This window comes from Biomphalaria glabrata, chromosome 14 (assembly GCF_947242115.1).
Source record: "Biomphalaria glabrata chromosome 14, xgBioGlab47.1, whole genome shotgun sequence".
Classification (NCBI taxonomy): Eukaryota; Metazoa; Mollusca; class Gastropoda; family Planorbidae; genus Biomphalaria; species Biomphalaria glabrata.
Genome location: NC_074724.1, coordinates 33084597 through 33101438, shown reverse-complemented (window position 1 = coordinate 33101438; position 16842 = coordinate 33084597). Strand labels below are relative to the sequence as shown.

Sequence of the window (16842 nt, the reverse complement as noted above, 5' to 3'; positions counted from 1 at the left end):
ATATCTAGACCTTAGTAGATTGTGCTCAAAATGTTCATGAACTCTTCAATAAACAGGGCCTACATGCGACAATAACAGCAGACGTATTAGTCTTTTCAAGATACATATTTTCTAGTTCTCTAGCCAAATTTGAATTAATTTCTTTTTATACTTTTAAAAATATATATCGATCAAATAAAATTTTTTCCAGAGTGGCTAACGAGGTAGTAATTCTTTTCCCAACAATATACATTAACTGAGAAATTTCTACGAAAATCATTAGAGCCGTTTTCGAGATCCTAAAGGTTTCACCCAGGTTTGGCCCACTCCATACCTGTACTTGAAAAGAGGTTTTGTGAATTGAATTTAATCCTGCCAACGAAAGAGATTATAAATATGTTTTAAAGTACAGAGCTTATCAATTATATTCAGTTTAAGTGATTGGCGCTGGATTCCCGTACAGAATATAGCGTAAAACTTCGCAGATGGTGGTGTTGGCAGATTTGATTTCTTCTGTGCTCTCAGGGTGTGGTTTAGCGGAGCGCCAAATGTGCATGGCGTAGTTCTTTGACCAGTCGTACGTGCCGTTGGCGAGTAATGCCCTTTCATGCCAGTTGGGGCGATAGATTTTATTTCCGATCTCTACTAGTCGGCTGGTGTCGTTTCGATGCAGCATCATGGGTACCTGAAATTAAAATTATAAAATGCATAAATTATACATATATATATATATATATACTAGCCTGACATATATATGTATGTATGTATGTATGTATGTATGTATGTCCCCGCATAGAAATCAAAACCGTTTCACCGATCTTTATAAATAAATAAATAAATATAAATAAATAAATAAATATATATATATATATATATATATATATATATATATATATATATATATATACTAGCCATATGTTACCCGCGGCCAGCGGGTCTTCATTGGCGTATCACTTGCTATTTAGTCACTGAGAGTGTTTAGAATGGGAATAGATGGTTAACATATCTTGTGTGGTGCCCCAGCTGTCAAGCAGACCAAAGGATAGGTGAAAGTGAATGTGAAGTTAAATATGAAGCTGGTCTAACTGATGTCTTATAATGAATATCTAATTGATCTTATTGTTTTGTAAAGGCTCAATCTCTTTTTCCTCAAGGAAAAAACATTTCCGAAAAAAGAAATTCCTTTAGTCAAGTGTTTTATTCCAGAATTAACAACAGCAGTAAATGTGATAATATGAAAAACTACTTAGGGCCTACTAATAGTTGTTTTAAATTATGTTCAGATTATATACACAGTAAATAGATTTTTTTTCTATTTGAAAAAAAATAGTAACCATTGTTTTAGTAAATGTAGTATTTATTATGACAGAACTTACATAACTTAGCAATACATTTGTAAAAAAAATTTTTTTTTCAAAAATAAAAAACCGTTTACATAAATGTCTTAAAAAATATGATTAATGGTTACCTCCCTTACCAAATAGCCTCCTATGTATGTTACTATTAATAGTGAATAGTTGTAAAAATGGTGTATTTTTATGGAAAAAACTGTTTGCATAAGTGATTAAAAAAAAAAAATTTTTCGCTTTCAGAAAAGAAAAAAAGTAGTCGTTGCATCAGAATGAATGGTCTAAAATATTATGATGTCGGATTTTCACAATCTTTTCTAGTTTACGAAATCTAAACGGGACGGACGGACATTTAACACAAAACTAATAGCGTCTTTTCCCCTTTCAAAGATGTTCCGGCCATAATAAAGAATATGAATCCTGGGAAAAAATCAATGGGCGTAGCCGGTGCGTACTGCTAGTAAATAAATAAACGTCCACGAACATTTTGTGCACCATCTTATGTAGAGATCATTTAAGTCATTGGTTATCATGCAAAACTTGTAAAATGTTTTACATGTTTCGGATGTTTCTTCAGAGTTGAAGATAATTACTTCCTAGTCCAAGCCTCCCGCAGGACGACGGGGAATGGGAGCGGGCAGGGTTTGAACCGTGGACCATCGATAAATCTGAACGACAGTCCAGCGCGCAAACCGCACGACCAGGCAGCCATGCATGACTAGATACATTGCGTGTAGGATGTAAGTAACGCCTGTATTATGTAAGAATACGAATTCATTAGGGCTGGACTGCTAGCATGAGTACGTAACAATGGAAATATGTATAGGACACTTACACAATTGTTCAAATCACAATCAAAATAGCGTAAATATTCTAGACTACTGTCTTTTAATATTTGAAAGTCTGGATCTATAATCTGAAACTAGAATCTTCTGTGCTTGAGTAGATTTAAATTTAGGCGTCATCTGGAAATGTGTTTGGTGTGTGTTACTTGGAATTAAAATTTTACCCGTGATAGAATGCATTGACTTTGCTCTTTTTTAAAAACATTATAAAGCCATATAACGGAGGAAATTGTTGTTTTTAAAAAACTTTTTAATGGTATGTATAACATAAACGCTTGTTCTTACACAACACAATACGGTCGAAGTGCATTTGAAATCTAAAATAGGGCTTTAAAAGTTAAACCGTGCCCATCATACCTTCATGGAGTTATAGCCCCAGCTATTCTGTTTATATTCAGTTTTATACAGTTGATACCATTCTTTGATGAAGTTGTTTCCCTTCTGACTCATGATGAATCCATTGCCCATATGAACGTTAGCGTCGATCATTCCGGCAGTTAGCTCGTTATCTGTTTAAACAAAAATTAATCACAAGAAATCGTAGATGCTTCATTTATTAAATGTTATAATATCCCTTTATGTTATATTCAATCGCCAAATACCACTGACCTAGGTAAATATGTATCAAGAAATCTTATAAACTACCGTACGGATTCGCAAGAAATTTCGTACAGCGGTTTCTTTTACCTTTTAAGTTAAGTTTTGGAGGATCCGGCCATTTTCGTATGGCTCGCTTTTCTTCTACAGTTGATGCCCGTCAAGAGCAGGGGTGTGTAAGATGTGAGATTGTTTGTGTGTTTGTTTATTTTATTAGATGAGCTGTGAACTTTTATAGACGGGGTTTTTAAGGGGGTTAATAAGGTTTCATGTGGTCAATCTAGTCAGTTGGAGAGCTGACCTGGTCTGAGTGGGGTGTTGGTGAGTGTTTTCGGTTATTATGTTTAGAGTATGGAGATATTATTCTTTCTAGGTGGAAGTACTGAATGTTTGGGTACTGCTATGTTGTGTCATGATACCCTTAAGTAATCTATTATTGAATCTAGTCCAAGTGCCCTTGAATATTTAATTTTGGGCACATTTAATACTTTTTAATATTGATGATTGTGATTTTCTATATTATATGTGTAACCCATTGTATGCTGTAAATAAATACTAAGATCTACTCCTTTATTGAGTGTAATCTATCGTAACCAATAATAAGCACTAAGTAATATCGGACTGTGGCGTCTCCTTCATGGTGAATACGAATAGAGGAATCATACCCTTAGCCGTGGGTGTTAAACCCAAACCCAACAGCGCTCGTTATACTTTAAAATGACCAGCAAATATTCAGTGTCGGCGCATACATTGGGGTGTCAAATCTACAATACTTCTACGCTTCTAATGATCTACAGTTGGGGCACTAAGTGACACCCCTCCAAGAACTACCCTAAGTTCTTTACAAGGCCCATGCTTGTTTTTTTTTTGTTACATTCCATAGTTTTCATGGTCACCATCTCTCTCCACGTAATACATTCTAGAGGACCTCATACACGAGCTGAGCTGACTCAGTTTCAACATAATTGGACTCTGAAACACGCTGGTAAACCGAATAGGGCCATACATTTTAATACAGATGCTCACCAACAAGGAGTCGAGTTTCTTGTCAATAAGAGCTATATCAACTGTCTTGTGAATTGTTACTAGATATTAAGTTGACTCTTCTTCATCAGGTTAAAGGTATCACCCTTGAATATCACCATCATATAAGCAGATACTCCTACGTCAGCCTAGGATGATGCGCCAGCAGAATGTTTTATAAGCCATTGCAGGAAGTGGTCAATAAAGTCCCGAAAAAAAGACACCCAAGGAGACTGGAATACCAATTTAACTCTATGTCTCCGTAATTATTTTCCATGTTGTGACAGAATTTTTTCATTTTTCACATTTGTACATTCTACCCTGTTATGATTTTAAACTTCAATAACATTTTTTTTTTGTACAAAAAATCAGAAATCAGAAAATGTTAGTTTTGGTATAGAATTATAGGAGAATGCATGCTCTTTTTATATAACAAAATTACACCTATATAAACCAAAATTTTATTTAATTTAATGGGGTCAAATCAACGATGGTATCGCCAGTTAGTAGAGAAAGAGTTTAAAAGCGACTCATTTCAAACCTGGAAAGGCACATCTCCAGGGAGATTCAGTTATCTCCCATCTAACGAACGAGGTCTGTATGTATTAGAATTCGTGAAGTTGGAAAACACTAAAATTCCCTTTTCATATCTTGGGATCTATTGGGCAGATAATGTTAAGATTATCTGTTTCTTTAGCCAACGGTTAACGAGCAGGGTGTCATGTGGCCAGCACAACGACCAACCGCTTTTCCTTTTCTAACTAAAGTCATGTATCCATTAGAGCTGGGTGGACTCAGGGGCTCCCTAAAAATCCAGGATTTCAAAATACCAGTCTTCACCTAGATTCGAACCCGGTACCTTAGGTTCTATATCCCATTAGCCACCTCGCCCCGGCCAACACACTAGGACATCAAAAAAGTCTCTAATAACCACATGGTAAGTTCACAAAACAAAATTATTAAATTAAATTTATAGCTTTTATGTAGCGCTACTTTCATGCAGCGATTATGTAGCGCTACTTTCATGCAGCTTTTATGTAGCGCTACTTTCATGCAGCTTTTATGTAGCGCTACTTTCATGCAGCGTTTATGTAGCGCTACTTTCATGCAGCTTTTATGTAGCGCTACTTTCATGCAGCGTTTATGTAGCGCTACTTTCATGCAGCTTTTATGTAGCGACACTTTCATGCAGCGTTTATGTAGCGCTACTTTCATGCTTATAGCTTGCTCAGAGCCAATCTTATTTGTTGACAACTAAGAGGGGAAGGGGGGTATCTGGGAAAAGGTTTCTCCGTGCTGCCTTTAGGCGTTCAGTAAACACAACTCTGCTCGAGTCGTGTGTCGAACCTCGAGCCCCATGCATAGGCAGCCATGCCAAGCCAAATTCAAACGACCACGCTTCCCAACAGAGTATACCACAACCAGATCGACTACATCATTGTGCCGCAGCGGTTGAAGTCAAGTATCGATACGTCCAAAACAGCCATGGCTACGTGGAGTTGACATCGGAACCAACTATGACCTTGTTAGGATTACCTTCAGCTAAAAAAAGGTAACAAGACCGATCAAGATAAAAATATGACCTGGGTATTACCATATTACCGTCTTACTAATGTTATTATTTTTTAGTTCATGATTAAAATTAATTTGTTACCTTATATATCAATGTCATATGTTTAAAATTACACCCTCTCTCTGATCAGGCTAATAAACATTTTCATAAATAAAAGTTGTTTCCCTTGGATCGTTTTATTAGAACTGTCTTAGAAACATAATGTTATCTTATCTTATCTAATATAATACAGACGTTACTTCAAAAAAAGACCATGATTACGTCCTACGCGTCATGCATTTAGTCATGCATATTAACCAATGACTTAAATTCTGCCAAGTCACTGGTTTTCCTGGCTAGCTCAGGCAACCCATTCCATGCTCTAATAGCACTAGGGAAGAAGGAGCATTTGTACAAATTTGTCCTAGCATATTGGATGAGGAATGTGCCTTTATCTTTGTGTCTTTCTGAGTATTTTATTAAATTTTGCTTTTGTATTTAAAGATTATGGTTCAGTGTTTTATGTATAATTGCTACTTTACTTTTGAGCCTTCTGTTCTGAAGGCTTTCTAAATTTAGTGATTTTACTAAAGGTGTTATTCTGGTCAAGTGTGAATATTCATTTGTTATGAATCTCACTGCTCTATTTTGTGTCTGTTCTAGTTTCTTAATGTTTTCTTGAGTTGAGTTATCTTATCTTAATCTTGTCTTCTGAAATACAGACGTTACTTCAAAAACGTCCTTCGCGTGTTCCTAGGTCAATCCAGTCATGCATGTTAATCAATGACAAGTCAATGATTTTCCTGGCTGACTCAAGCAACCCATTCCATGCTCTAATAGCACTGCGGAAGAAGGAGCACTTGTTAATATTTTGTATTGATTACCTGCTATTAAAAGCTTCTTAAGTTAACTGGATAATGATGTGTATATGTCGACATTAAGTATAAAATAAAACTATGAATCTAAATTTCAAAAGTCACAAAATAATTATGTAGTCAATAGTCACCTAATAATTGGTCAATATTACGTAAAATGACCATGTCTGTGTCCAGATAAATACCGCCGTTGAAGTAGAGTGTTTGCAGACGAACTAGATCTGACTTGTGCTGTACGAAACGTATTCGGTGGCCAGATATTTGTCGAGGAGTTTCTCTATAAACAAACCTATTTTATAAAAGCAGAATTTCATCAAATAGTTTACTCATCAGAATTATTGAAATATCTCCAGAGAAAGGATCAATAACCTGTTTAAGTGATACAACAGCTTTAAAAGTAGGCTCTTTTTTGGGGGAGGGGGGGGGAGGTTAAAAATTGAGAATAAAAGAAAGTTGCTTTAGGTTCACATAGGCAGACCCGGAAAAAAAAAGGACTACAAGACTGCAAGAAAATTAATGACATCAAAAATCCTCGTAAAAAAAGCCGTCCCAAAATATTATGATAATAGCCCAAAACTTATCATTTTAATCCTATCATTGATTCATTGGTTTACGAGTTTACTTGTTATGTTAAAATCATTACCCCATTTGGGCAGTTGTTTGAGACAAACATCTATAAAAAAGCTAACAAGATCCTCGAAATAAAGAATCACCCTTTGTGTCAGGATTTTGTGATTTTACCATCACAAAAGAGATACAAGACACAGATAGCAAAGACAAACAGACGCAGACACACTTTTGTTCCCCTGGCAATCAAATCATTAAATAAGAACAATCTGGTATAAACTTTGTCACATGTAAATTATAAGTGAGTCTGGTGTGAATGTACACTTTGGTTTCTTATAGTTATAATGTTTTTTGTTTGGTGTAATGCACAAATTGTAAGACAAATTTCCTTACGGATAATAAAGATTATTATTATTATTACCGTTTGGGTAGAAAGTATGCGTCACAGAAGACAAATATATTGTTATGTTTCTCACTATTCAGGCTCTCTGTAAACTGCTCAACAGGAAACTACCCACTCAAAGAGCTTGATATCTACAAAGTAACGTAACACTTTAATTTCTAATAAATCACAGCCAATGCTGTACAATTGGCAACACGTAACACAAGACGCTACAAATATTTCTCCGTTAATAGCCGTACCGCCGTAGAAACTCTTGCACTGGCCTCTTCGTCTCCGACTTGCACTGGGTGCAACTGTTCAGGGCTAACTTCTAACACTGGGCTCGTAGTGTCGGACTCGATCGCAGATCAAGATCAAGATGTCGTCTGGTACTCGCGTGGTGTGTTGACTGTACTGGACAATGCTCTTTAGCGAACCGTTGTAATGCGCCGTACAGAATCACACTGAACCAAGTCATATTGAACCGTACTGTAGTGAACAGATCTTGTCATAAAGCAATGTAAGACATTTTGTCATAAACCAATGTCACAGATCTTGTCATAAACCATTGTTACAGATCTTGACATAAACTAATGTAACAGAAATACGCTAATCTTAAGAAATTTAAAGAAGAAGACAGTATTAAATGTTGATATGACATATGATTCTAAATATTTCGCCCTACGTAACTCAATCAAAGCCGTTATCTGATATTACTGCAAAAGCACCAATTTCAGACATTGTGTTCTACCGAGCAGAGGATGTAAAGATCATATGTTTCTGTGGTGGCGGTTCATAGGGTGTCATCATCAACCTTTACTTTCTCCAACTATCATCAAGCTCCCATTAGAGCTGGGTGAACTCAGGAGGTGCCCTAAATATACCGAAACTCAAAATACCAGTCTTCACCAAGATTCGTGCCCGCGACCCTTACCGAAGCCAAGCGCTTTACCACTCAGCCACCATATATTCACATTTTCTGCTAGTTTGAGAGAAAAATGTTTAATTAAAAGATTCACATACCTGACACCTGGAACATCTCTCAGAACTAGTGACCAGTAAATACCCAGAGGCTCCTGGTCTCCTATGATATATAGGGCTAACGGGTCGACATGTCGCTGTGCTGCAACTATAGCCACGTAATGACGCAGATGAAACTCATAATCTCCAAAAGTGAGGAAGTAAACAATTTTAGGCACTTTGGTTGTAGACTCCAGCTTGCAGACTAGTCGCTCGAGACTCTCCAATCCTATTTGACGTAAGTAGATCCGGCAGACAATATCAGATTCCTGGGCGAAGCTATCACACATAAGTTCAGAGTCAATGGAGTTTACACTGTCGTCTGCCTCCGCCAAGAAGTCAAAGACAGGGCACGACAAATTTCTCCTGTTCTTAGGAACCTCAGTGACGATGTGTTCTGTCGTATTCTTCCTAGGATTCCAAAACTTGGCTTTTCTTAAGGATCGTACGAAGCTGACTTTGCTTTCGTGGAGATAACTGTAGGGACTGGGCCAGAGAAATGAGCGACCTTGGCGCTTGACGTTCAAAAGTAGTGTCATAAATAAAGAACTAAATGCAATCAAGATCAAAAATATTATTCTATTGTTCATGATATTTGACTCTTTTGGTGTCAGCAGCCAAAGCAGGAACCAAACGATAAGGGTTATTCTATGGAAAAACAAAAGTCTGTCAGAATAATACATGTATTACAAGGCTTATCAACTCACTCTGTCTGTCTGGTAAAAAGTGTGTATACAGGTTATTTCTCCCACACCTATTCTCGGATCAAGCTGAATTTTTGCACAATTAATTGACTTAAACAAGACATGAATCGATAATACAAGTAACAAATTAGAGAATTAATTACTGGCATCTTTTGTTTATTAAATAGTAATACAGAAAACTACTAGATATTCACAGATACGGCTTTTTTTAAATTTTGTTTCGTTGAATAATTGGTAACGCTTTTTCTCCCTCATTCTGCGATGAAGTTGATACTGTAAACAATTATTTACTGAACCTAACAAAACATGAATCAATTAACAAAAGTACCCAATTAGTCAATTCATTTTTGGTAAGTAATAATTTTGTTTGATATCGAATAAGGAAAATAACTTGTTCATTATTTGTAGATATAGTTTTAAGGACAGAGTTCTTCCCCTTTACATGCGTGTTTTGATTTAGATTTTCCTATATTGCTTTTTGATATTATCATATACTACATGTTGGTATTGTCCTGTCTGGTCGCTCGGGTATACTTGTTAGTAATAAGTCATTATTATTGATATTGTCATGTATTATTTGTTGGTAATCATGGATCTGAATAGATTTGATGCATGTTTAGTTTTTTTGTCTAGTATTTGAACACGTTGCAATTTGCACAAATAAAAACATTGCACTACCAAGTGTTTTAGTGTGGCTGAGTTATTTTTACAAAGCATATATCAACTCACTCTGACAGTCTGTCTGTCCTTCTGTCTGTCTGGTAAAAAAGTATGTACATTTTATTTTTTCGACACCCAATCTCCGATCAAGAAATTGTGCACATTTTTTTCCCTTTACCAGGCTACACAAGAATCAATTAAAAAAACAAACAAATTAATTATTTAATTATCGGTAACTAATTCTTATATTTTCATACGCACCTCACTAGCAGAGTGTTTAGAGTGTTGGCTTGAGGAGGCTTGATTCATGAGTTCGAATTCTGGTCGTTCCACTGTTATTTTTTAGCGGCCCCCGAGAGGGGAATAGCTGCTATTAATTTTGTGTGGTCTGTCTGTCAATCCGTCCATCCGTTTAGATCTCCTAAACTAGAAAAGGCATTGAAAATCCGATATCATGATATTTTAGACTTTTCAGAGTTCTGATGCAACGGCTACTTTTTTTCTTTTCTGAAGCGAAAAATTTAATTTTTAAAATAATAGAAATACACTATTTGTACAAATACTCACTATATGAACGAGAGGTTGGACCTTTACAAAAACAACTCTAATATATACACATCCAATAACATCAGTTAGGCCCGGTTCACATTTAATTTTAGCTTCACCTATCCTTTAGTCTGTTGTTCTGTTGGGGCACCACACAAGATCTGTCAACCGTCCTTCTCCGTTCTTCCCTGTCCTTAGCCCTTCATAGAATTTCGTTCACTTACAGGCCTGTTCATTCTTTGTGTGACGAACAGATTTGCCGGGGATTATATTATCAAACTTGACAATTCAATGAAATGAAGAAAGAAACATCTCTCTGTATTTTCTTAAAACTTCTTTAATAATACTTCTTCAACTTTCACATCAAATTAACTTCTCAATTCAATAACAACTTGACTTGATACTTCATAAATAAAACTTAAAGATACATAAAACTTCACTTAGTATAACTTCAACTTCAACTTATAAAACTTTAATTAAATGGACCCGCTAATATATCAAAACTTATAGCCATTACTAATCGAGGACTAAGCGAGGACCATCGCTCTACAAGAACTACTACTACGCGAGGACCCCGTCTAACTGACTTTCCCTTAATCTATACTTTTCTTAATCGTACATTCCAGAATCATGGAAACTTCTCAGATAATTATTTTAGTAACTTTGACCTTCTAGAAGCTGACGTGTGCTATTTTTTTCCCTTAACCTCTTTCTTTGATTGAATATCTAAAATTAACTTGTTTACGCTGGACACTTGCACTGGTTTGAACTTGCTTCTAGAAACTGGTCGAAGTAGGTCACAGACTCGACTCGTGACACTTTGATCTAGTCTTCCCATCTCTTTCTCTGTCTTCCTCTTTATCTTCTTCCTGGTACTTTTCCCTGAAGGAAGGTCTTTGCGAACCCTGAGGACCTTGTGATGTGGTCATATAGTTTGAGTTGTTGACAGTGGTCAGCAGGTCATTGTGGGGTCCGACTGCTGCATTAATCTTGTTTCTAATCTCTTCATTCGTGATGCAGTGTTTGTAAGTGACACCTATGATTTAACTATATTTTTTAACTATTATTTCATTGAATCAAATGGACTGACACCGACCTACATGACATTGACAGACTCACTAGAAAATTACTAACCAAGTTTCGATGCCTACACCCCAAGTCCTCCACCATAAGGTTATACCTGCCCAGGAAGGATGGGGGTCGTGGATTGCAGAACATCTTCAAATTGTGTAAGATGCAAGTTTTAAAAATACGATCAAAACTGCTCGCCTCCAGCAACAAATTAGTTTCCTTCCTACGGAAATACGACTCCGATGCAACCTCTCTGAACCTACACAATGCTGATGTCAATGTCGGTTTGGATGACGTAGGGCATGAGATTCGCCAATGGGAGGAAAAAACACTCCAAGGAAAATTTCCGGCTTCATTACATGGGGACAACATCGACAAGGCTGCTTCCTTAACATGGCTCAAAGCAGGTCATCTCTACCCTGAAACAGAAGGCTTTGTTACAGCAATACAGGACAGAGTAATCAGGACAAAAAATTACGAGAAGCATATCCTGAAACTCAATGTTGTCGACAAATGCCGAAAATGTGGAAATGTGGGCGAGTCGATTGAACACATTATGGCAGGATGTCCAGCCCTATCAGAATCAGCCTACCTGGGTCGCCATAACCAAGTTGCAAAGTTAATACACCAACACCTGGCTTTGACGTACAAATTGATCGGTAAGGACACTCCCCCTTATTATAAATACTCTCCGCAAGAGGTTCTCGAGTCTACTGAACATCATCTGCTGTACTGGGATAGGCCTATTCTGACCGACAAAAGGGTAGATTTCAATCGCCCGGATCTGCTGTTCATCGATAAAAAAGAAAAAACCGCTACCATTATCGATATCGCCTTACCACTGTCTCATAATTTAAGAAAAACTGAGATAGAAAAACAAAGAATATATGGGAACCTAGGCTTGGAGATTAAGCGTCTATGGAAATTGTCCAAAATAACAATATACCCCATTGTTATATCAACCAAGGGGATAATAACAACTGACCTCACAGACACCTTCAAGGCCCTTAACATTCCTAGGAACATCTTCGTTGCCTGTCAGAGGGCGGTACTGCTGCAGACCTGCCACATCACCAGAAAATTCCTCAGTGGAAACTGTTAAAGGGACTACGATGAATTTTGTTTCTCTTTAGCGAAACTCGACCTGGCAGCGCCAGAGAATGACTACTCGTTCATTTCTAACATAATAATAATAGTAATAAATCTCCGTTTTCTGTGGTATAAAGTCGTGGGTAGTGCTAATATCAATTGCATTTCTCTTCTATTTGTATCGACGGAGATAGGTTTATAGTTGATAGTTTGTAGTTCATAGTTTCTGATGTTCTTTCTGAAAATATTGAAACCTGCCCTTTTACCTGCCAGTGCGGACCACTTCGGGGGGAAGATTTTGAGTTTGTGTTACCACAGAAACTATTATGTAACCTTGTTATAAATTCTTTTTTAAAACAATTACGGTAAAATTCATCCTGATATTCCTTTCTTTCTTCCCATATCCCTCCAAATTTGAGAAAACTGGATATTATTTTTACCAATTATTATGTTTAGCGCGATTTCAGCTTTCTCAATACTCTATTATCCTATAACTTGTGATTTCAGCTTTCTCAAGGCTCTATTATCCTATCACTTGTGATTTCAGCTTTCTCAATGCTCTATTATCCTATAACTTGTGATTTCAGCTTTCTCAAGGCTCTATTATCCTATCACTTGTGATTTCAGCTTTCTCAAGGCTCTATTATCCTATCACTTATAATTTCAGCTTTCTCAATGCTCTATTATCCTATCACTTATAATTTCAGCTTTCTCAATGCTCTATTATCCTATCACTTATAATTTCAGCTTTCTCAAGGCTCTATTATCCTATCACTTGTGATTTCAGCTTTCTCAAGGCTCTATTATCCTATCACTTGTGATTTCAGCTTTCTCAATGCTCTATTATCCTATCACTTGTCTTGAGTAGTTAGGAAGTACGGGAAGAAAGGAGAGGGTATCTGGATGAAGGTTGCCGTGATAGCTTTATAATGATTTTTTTTTAAAGTTGTACGAATTGAATGCGAACTAGAAAGCTCAAATGTTCTCCGGCCAACATAATAACCATTGTTCCAGCGAAGTGCTTATTAAAATAAGATTTCCTAGTTATCCATTCTTAGTTTTTGAGACTTTGAAGCGATGACCTGATTCTCTACACAGTTTAAAGGGGACTAATTCAACTTATACCGCCACATCTGTCAAGTAAAATTACATTTACTGGTACGTACCAAATTATATAATTAATTACCAAGAAATAATTAACTAATTAGTTAATCATTTTTACAAAGCTTATATCAACTCTTTCTGGTAAAAAAAAAGTTTGTACACGTTATTTCTTCCTCACCCAATCTCGGATCAAGTTGAATTTTTGCACAATTATTTCTTTTACCTGACAACACAAGAAAAAAAAATTACTACAAACACATAAAACTGCTAATAATTTTTTTTTTGTATCTCGAACAAGGGAAAGAAGTTGTAATTGACTGAAGTGATACTTAGTGAAAACAGACTTGAAAATAGGTCGAGACTATAGAAACAATAGATAACTATAAATATTAGATACACAAATTGCACTCAATTTATAAAGTTATGGGACCACATGCTACAGCACCACCATCCATCCTTATTGACGATAACGCTAGATACTGCAAATGAATTTGCTGAAGAGAGATGAGCCCCCACTTTGTGAGTACTGTGACTCTCGCCTCACCGTGGAACATATCCTCGATGATTGCCCCAGATACCAGGATGTGAGGGAGAAATATTTTAGAGCCACTAACTTAAAAACACGATTCGATAATGTCGACCCTGGGAAGGTACTGGGCTTTATCCGGGAAGTGGGGTTGTCTACGAAGATCTGATTTATGAATTTGTGAACATGTACTATTTACATTAGATTTTTACCAAATTATTAAATTTTTTACTACCTTTACTATTTTAACTGTGAATAGACCTTGATTTTAATGATTTAACTGTATAGAATTTAGCCCTTGTTATGTAGAGAGAGAGAGAGTAGTCCTTAAGGACTGCAGGCACGACATGGCCTAAATTGTGCCGATGTGCCTAAAATCAAAATCAAATCAAATCATGCAAATGAATTCTGCTACCTTGGATCTACAATTCAAGATGACCTGTCTCTAGAAGAGGAGATGAAAAAAACGCATAGGGAAGACCGCATAGACTCTGACCAAGAGTTTGGCAAAACCAGAAGCTCACCACAGCGACCAAAATGGAGGTCTACAAGAAATGCGTTCTTAGCGCGCTACTGTACGGTAGTGAGTCTTGGACTATCTACACAAAGCAAGAGAGAAAACTAAACTCACTCTACTTTCGCTGCCTCCGAAGGATCTTGAAAATAACATGGAAAGAAAGAGTGTGTAATAAGATCCTCGCGATAATTGGCCTTCCCAGCATCTTTACAAGCCACAGGCAACGCCGCCTGCGCTGGCTCGGACACATGTTCGCCGGGTGGAGGACAATCGCGTCCCCGAAAATCATTTTGTACGTGCAACTTGCGTCTGTCTCAAGAAAAACTGATCACCCCCACCTCCGTTAAGTTGATGTGATAAAATGGGATTTAAAATCAGTGAACATTGATACTGACCATTGGGAAGACATAGCCCTAGGCTGCACTAGTTTGAGAGAGACGGTGACCAAGAAAGCTATGGACAGCGAGAAAACATGGGCCTAAGCTCTTGGAGAAAAGCGTGTTACACAACTCCTCTACCACCAAAGCGAAAGCCACCTTGACCTGCAATATATGTGGACTGAAGTGTCTCTCCAAAATAGGGCTCCACAGCCATATGAAAAAGTGTTCGAGATGAACCATAGTCGTTCTACGACTGAAGGAAACCAATATAATAGTTTGCCTTGTTGCTATTAAACAAAATAATGAATCACCAGTAATTAATTGTCTAATTGGTTACTTTTTATTTATTGAGTAATGTCTTGTCTATGTCAATGAATAATTATCCGAAATTTAAGCTTGATCCAAGAATGGTTGTGGGAGTAATAACGTGTACACAGAGTGAGTTGATAAAAGCTTTGTATAAACAAAGGAGTAACTACCAATAAAAATCATGTATACTTTCAAATAATGATGTCTCATTGACTAAAAGTACCAATTATATCTCCCTGGTTTATGCCCGTGTTCTTAGATCTATATTTGTTACCCCCACTTTTTATTGTATTATTTGCATTCATTGATACCAGACGGTTGTTTCACAATTTGTTTTATAATAATGTAATCTAAGTTATCTTTCTCGAACATAAACATAGTGTACTATATATTGTCTATAGTAAAAATAATTCATTGAAAAAAAAACACATTTTCAATACATACGAGAAAAAAAAATCCAAAGGTCTTAAGCGACCCTAGCAAATGCTCATTTGACCCCCAGGAGAGGGACGCGACCCAAAGGTCAAGAACCCCTGAAGCAGACGATCTTAGGCACTTGGCTAGTGATCCATATCGCGCAGACCCGTCGATCGAGCCTCTCCAAACCTATTTGACGTAAGTAGTTCCGACAGAGAAAAATAAGATTCATGCGCGAGGCTATCACAAAGAAGTTCAGACTCAAATAGAGTTTACACTGCCGTCTAGAAGTCAAACACAATGCACAAAAAAAGATACTCCTGTCTTGAGGCACTTCTGTGACAATTTGTTCCGTTTTTTTTATTCTTTTTAGGATTTCAAAACTTGGCTTTTTATTAATGATCGAACAAAACTGTCTTTCTTTTCTCAGCAATAGTTGAAGTGGCTGGAAGAGTGAAAAGAACGGATTTTTAACTCTTTCTCTCCTAACCGACGATACAAACGTTGATTCCACCAGAATGTGGTAAATAATTACGGAGAAAAAGAGTTAATGCTCAACTGTAGTGTAAGAGGAGTGGGTCTGCAAAGCATCCACACAATCCAGATGCAGTCCCATCTGCGAAGGGCAGGACACGTCTGTGGAAGACCGCCGCATCCCTAAACAACTCTTGTATGACCAACTAAGCGAAGGAAAGCGCTCTCAAGGCGGTCAAAGAAAGCGCTTCAGGGACACCCTCAAAGCTTCTCTGAAGGCATTCAGCATAGACCCAGCCACCTGGGAGACAGTCACATGACAGAGCATCTTGGCGTCGCGCTGTGAAAACTGGCGCACAGATTGCTGAGGAAAAGAGAACAACGCTAGCAGAAGAAAAACGCCAGAGAAGAAAAGCAAGGCAAACGACACTAGCTCCAGCTGGAATAAGCTGCCCAGTGTGCAGCCGAACATTCCGAGCTCACATAGGTCTCACCAGCCACATGAGGAGGCACAAAACCCCAGTGCAAAGCCCTCAGCCCCCTGGATGACAAAGTGGTCATCATCGAACCACGATGGACGAACTATATATATATATATATATATATATATATATATATATATATATATATATATATATATATATATATATATATATATATATATATATATATGTAGTGTAAGAAAAAAAACGAGTCCAATGCAATCATTTACAGCACTTTCCCCCCTCGTTCATGGTATTTTCTAATTACCAGACAAAGGTAACAGCAGCCAGAGCAGAACTGCAGCTGTGAGCATCTTTAAGCTGAAAATATCGCCTATTTATTTTGATACATGTAATTCAAAAATATGTTATCA

The 16842-nt window shown here is 37.1% G+C and overlaps 1 protein-coding gene across 1 annotated transcript; it reads right to left on the bottom strand.

Moving 5' to 3' along the window:
- Positions 1 to 412: 412 nt before the first annotated feature.
- Positions 413 to 8755, bottom strand: LOC129922731 (uncharacterized). Its single transcript, XM_056009677.1, has 4 exons — positions 8193 to 8755; positions 6352 to 6509; positions 2531 to 2682; positions 413 to 664 (listed from the first exon to the last, which is right to left on the bottom strand). The coding sequence occupies exons 1-4, from the start codon at positions 8726 to 8728 to the stop codon at positions 413 to 415; spliced, it is 1098 nt and encodes a 365-aa protein (XP_055865652.1). The 5' UTR covers positions 8729 to 8755.
- Between the last annotated feature and the right edge of the window lie 8087 nt (positions 8756 to 16842).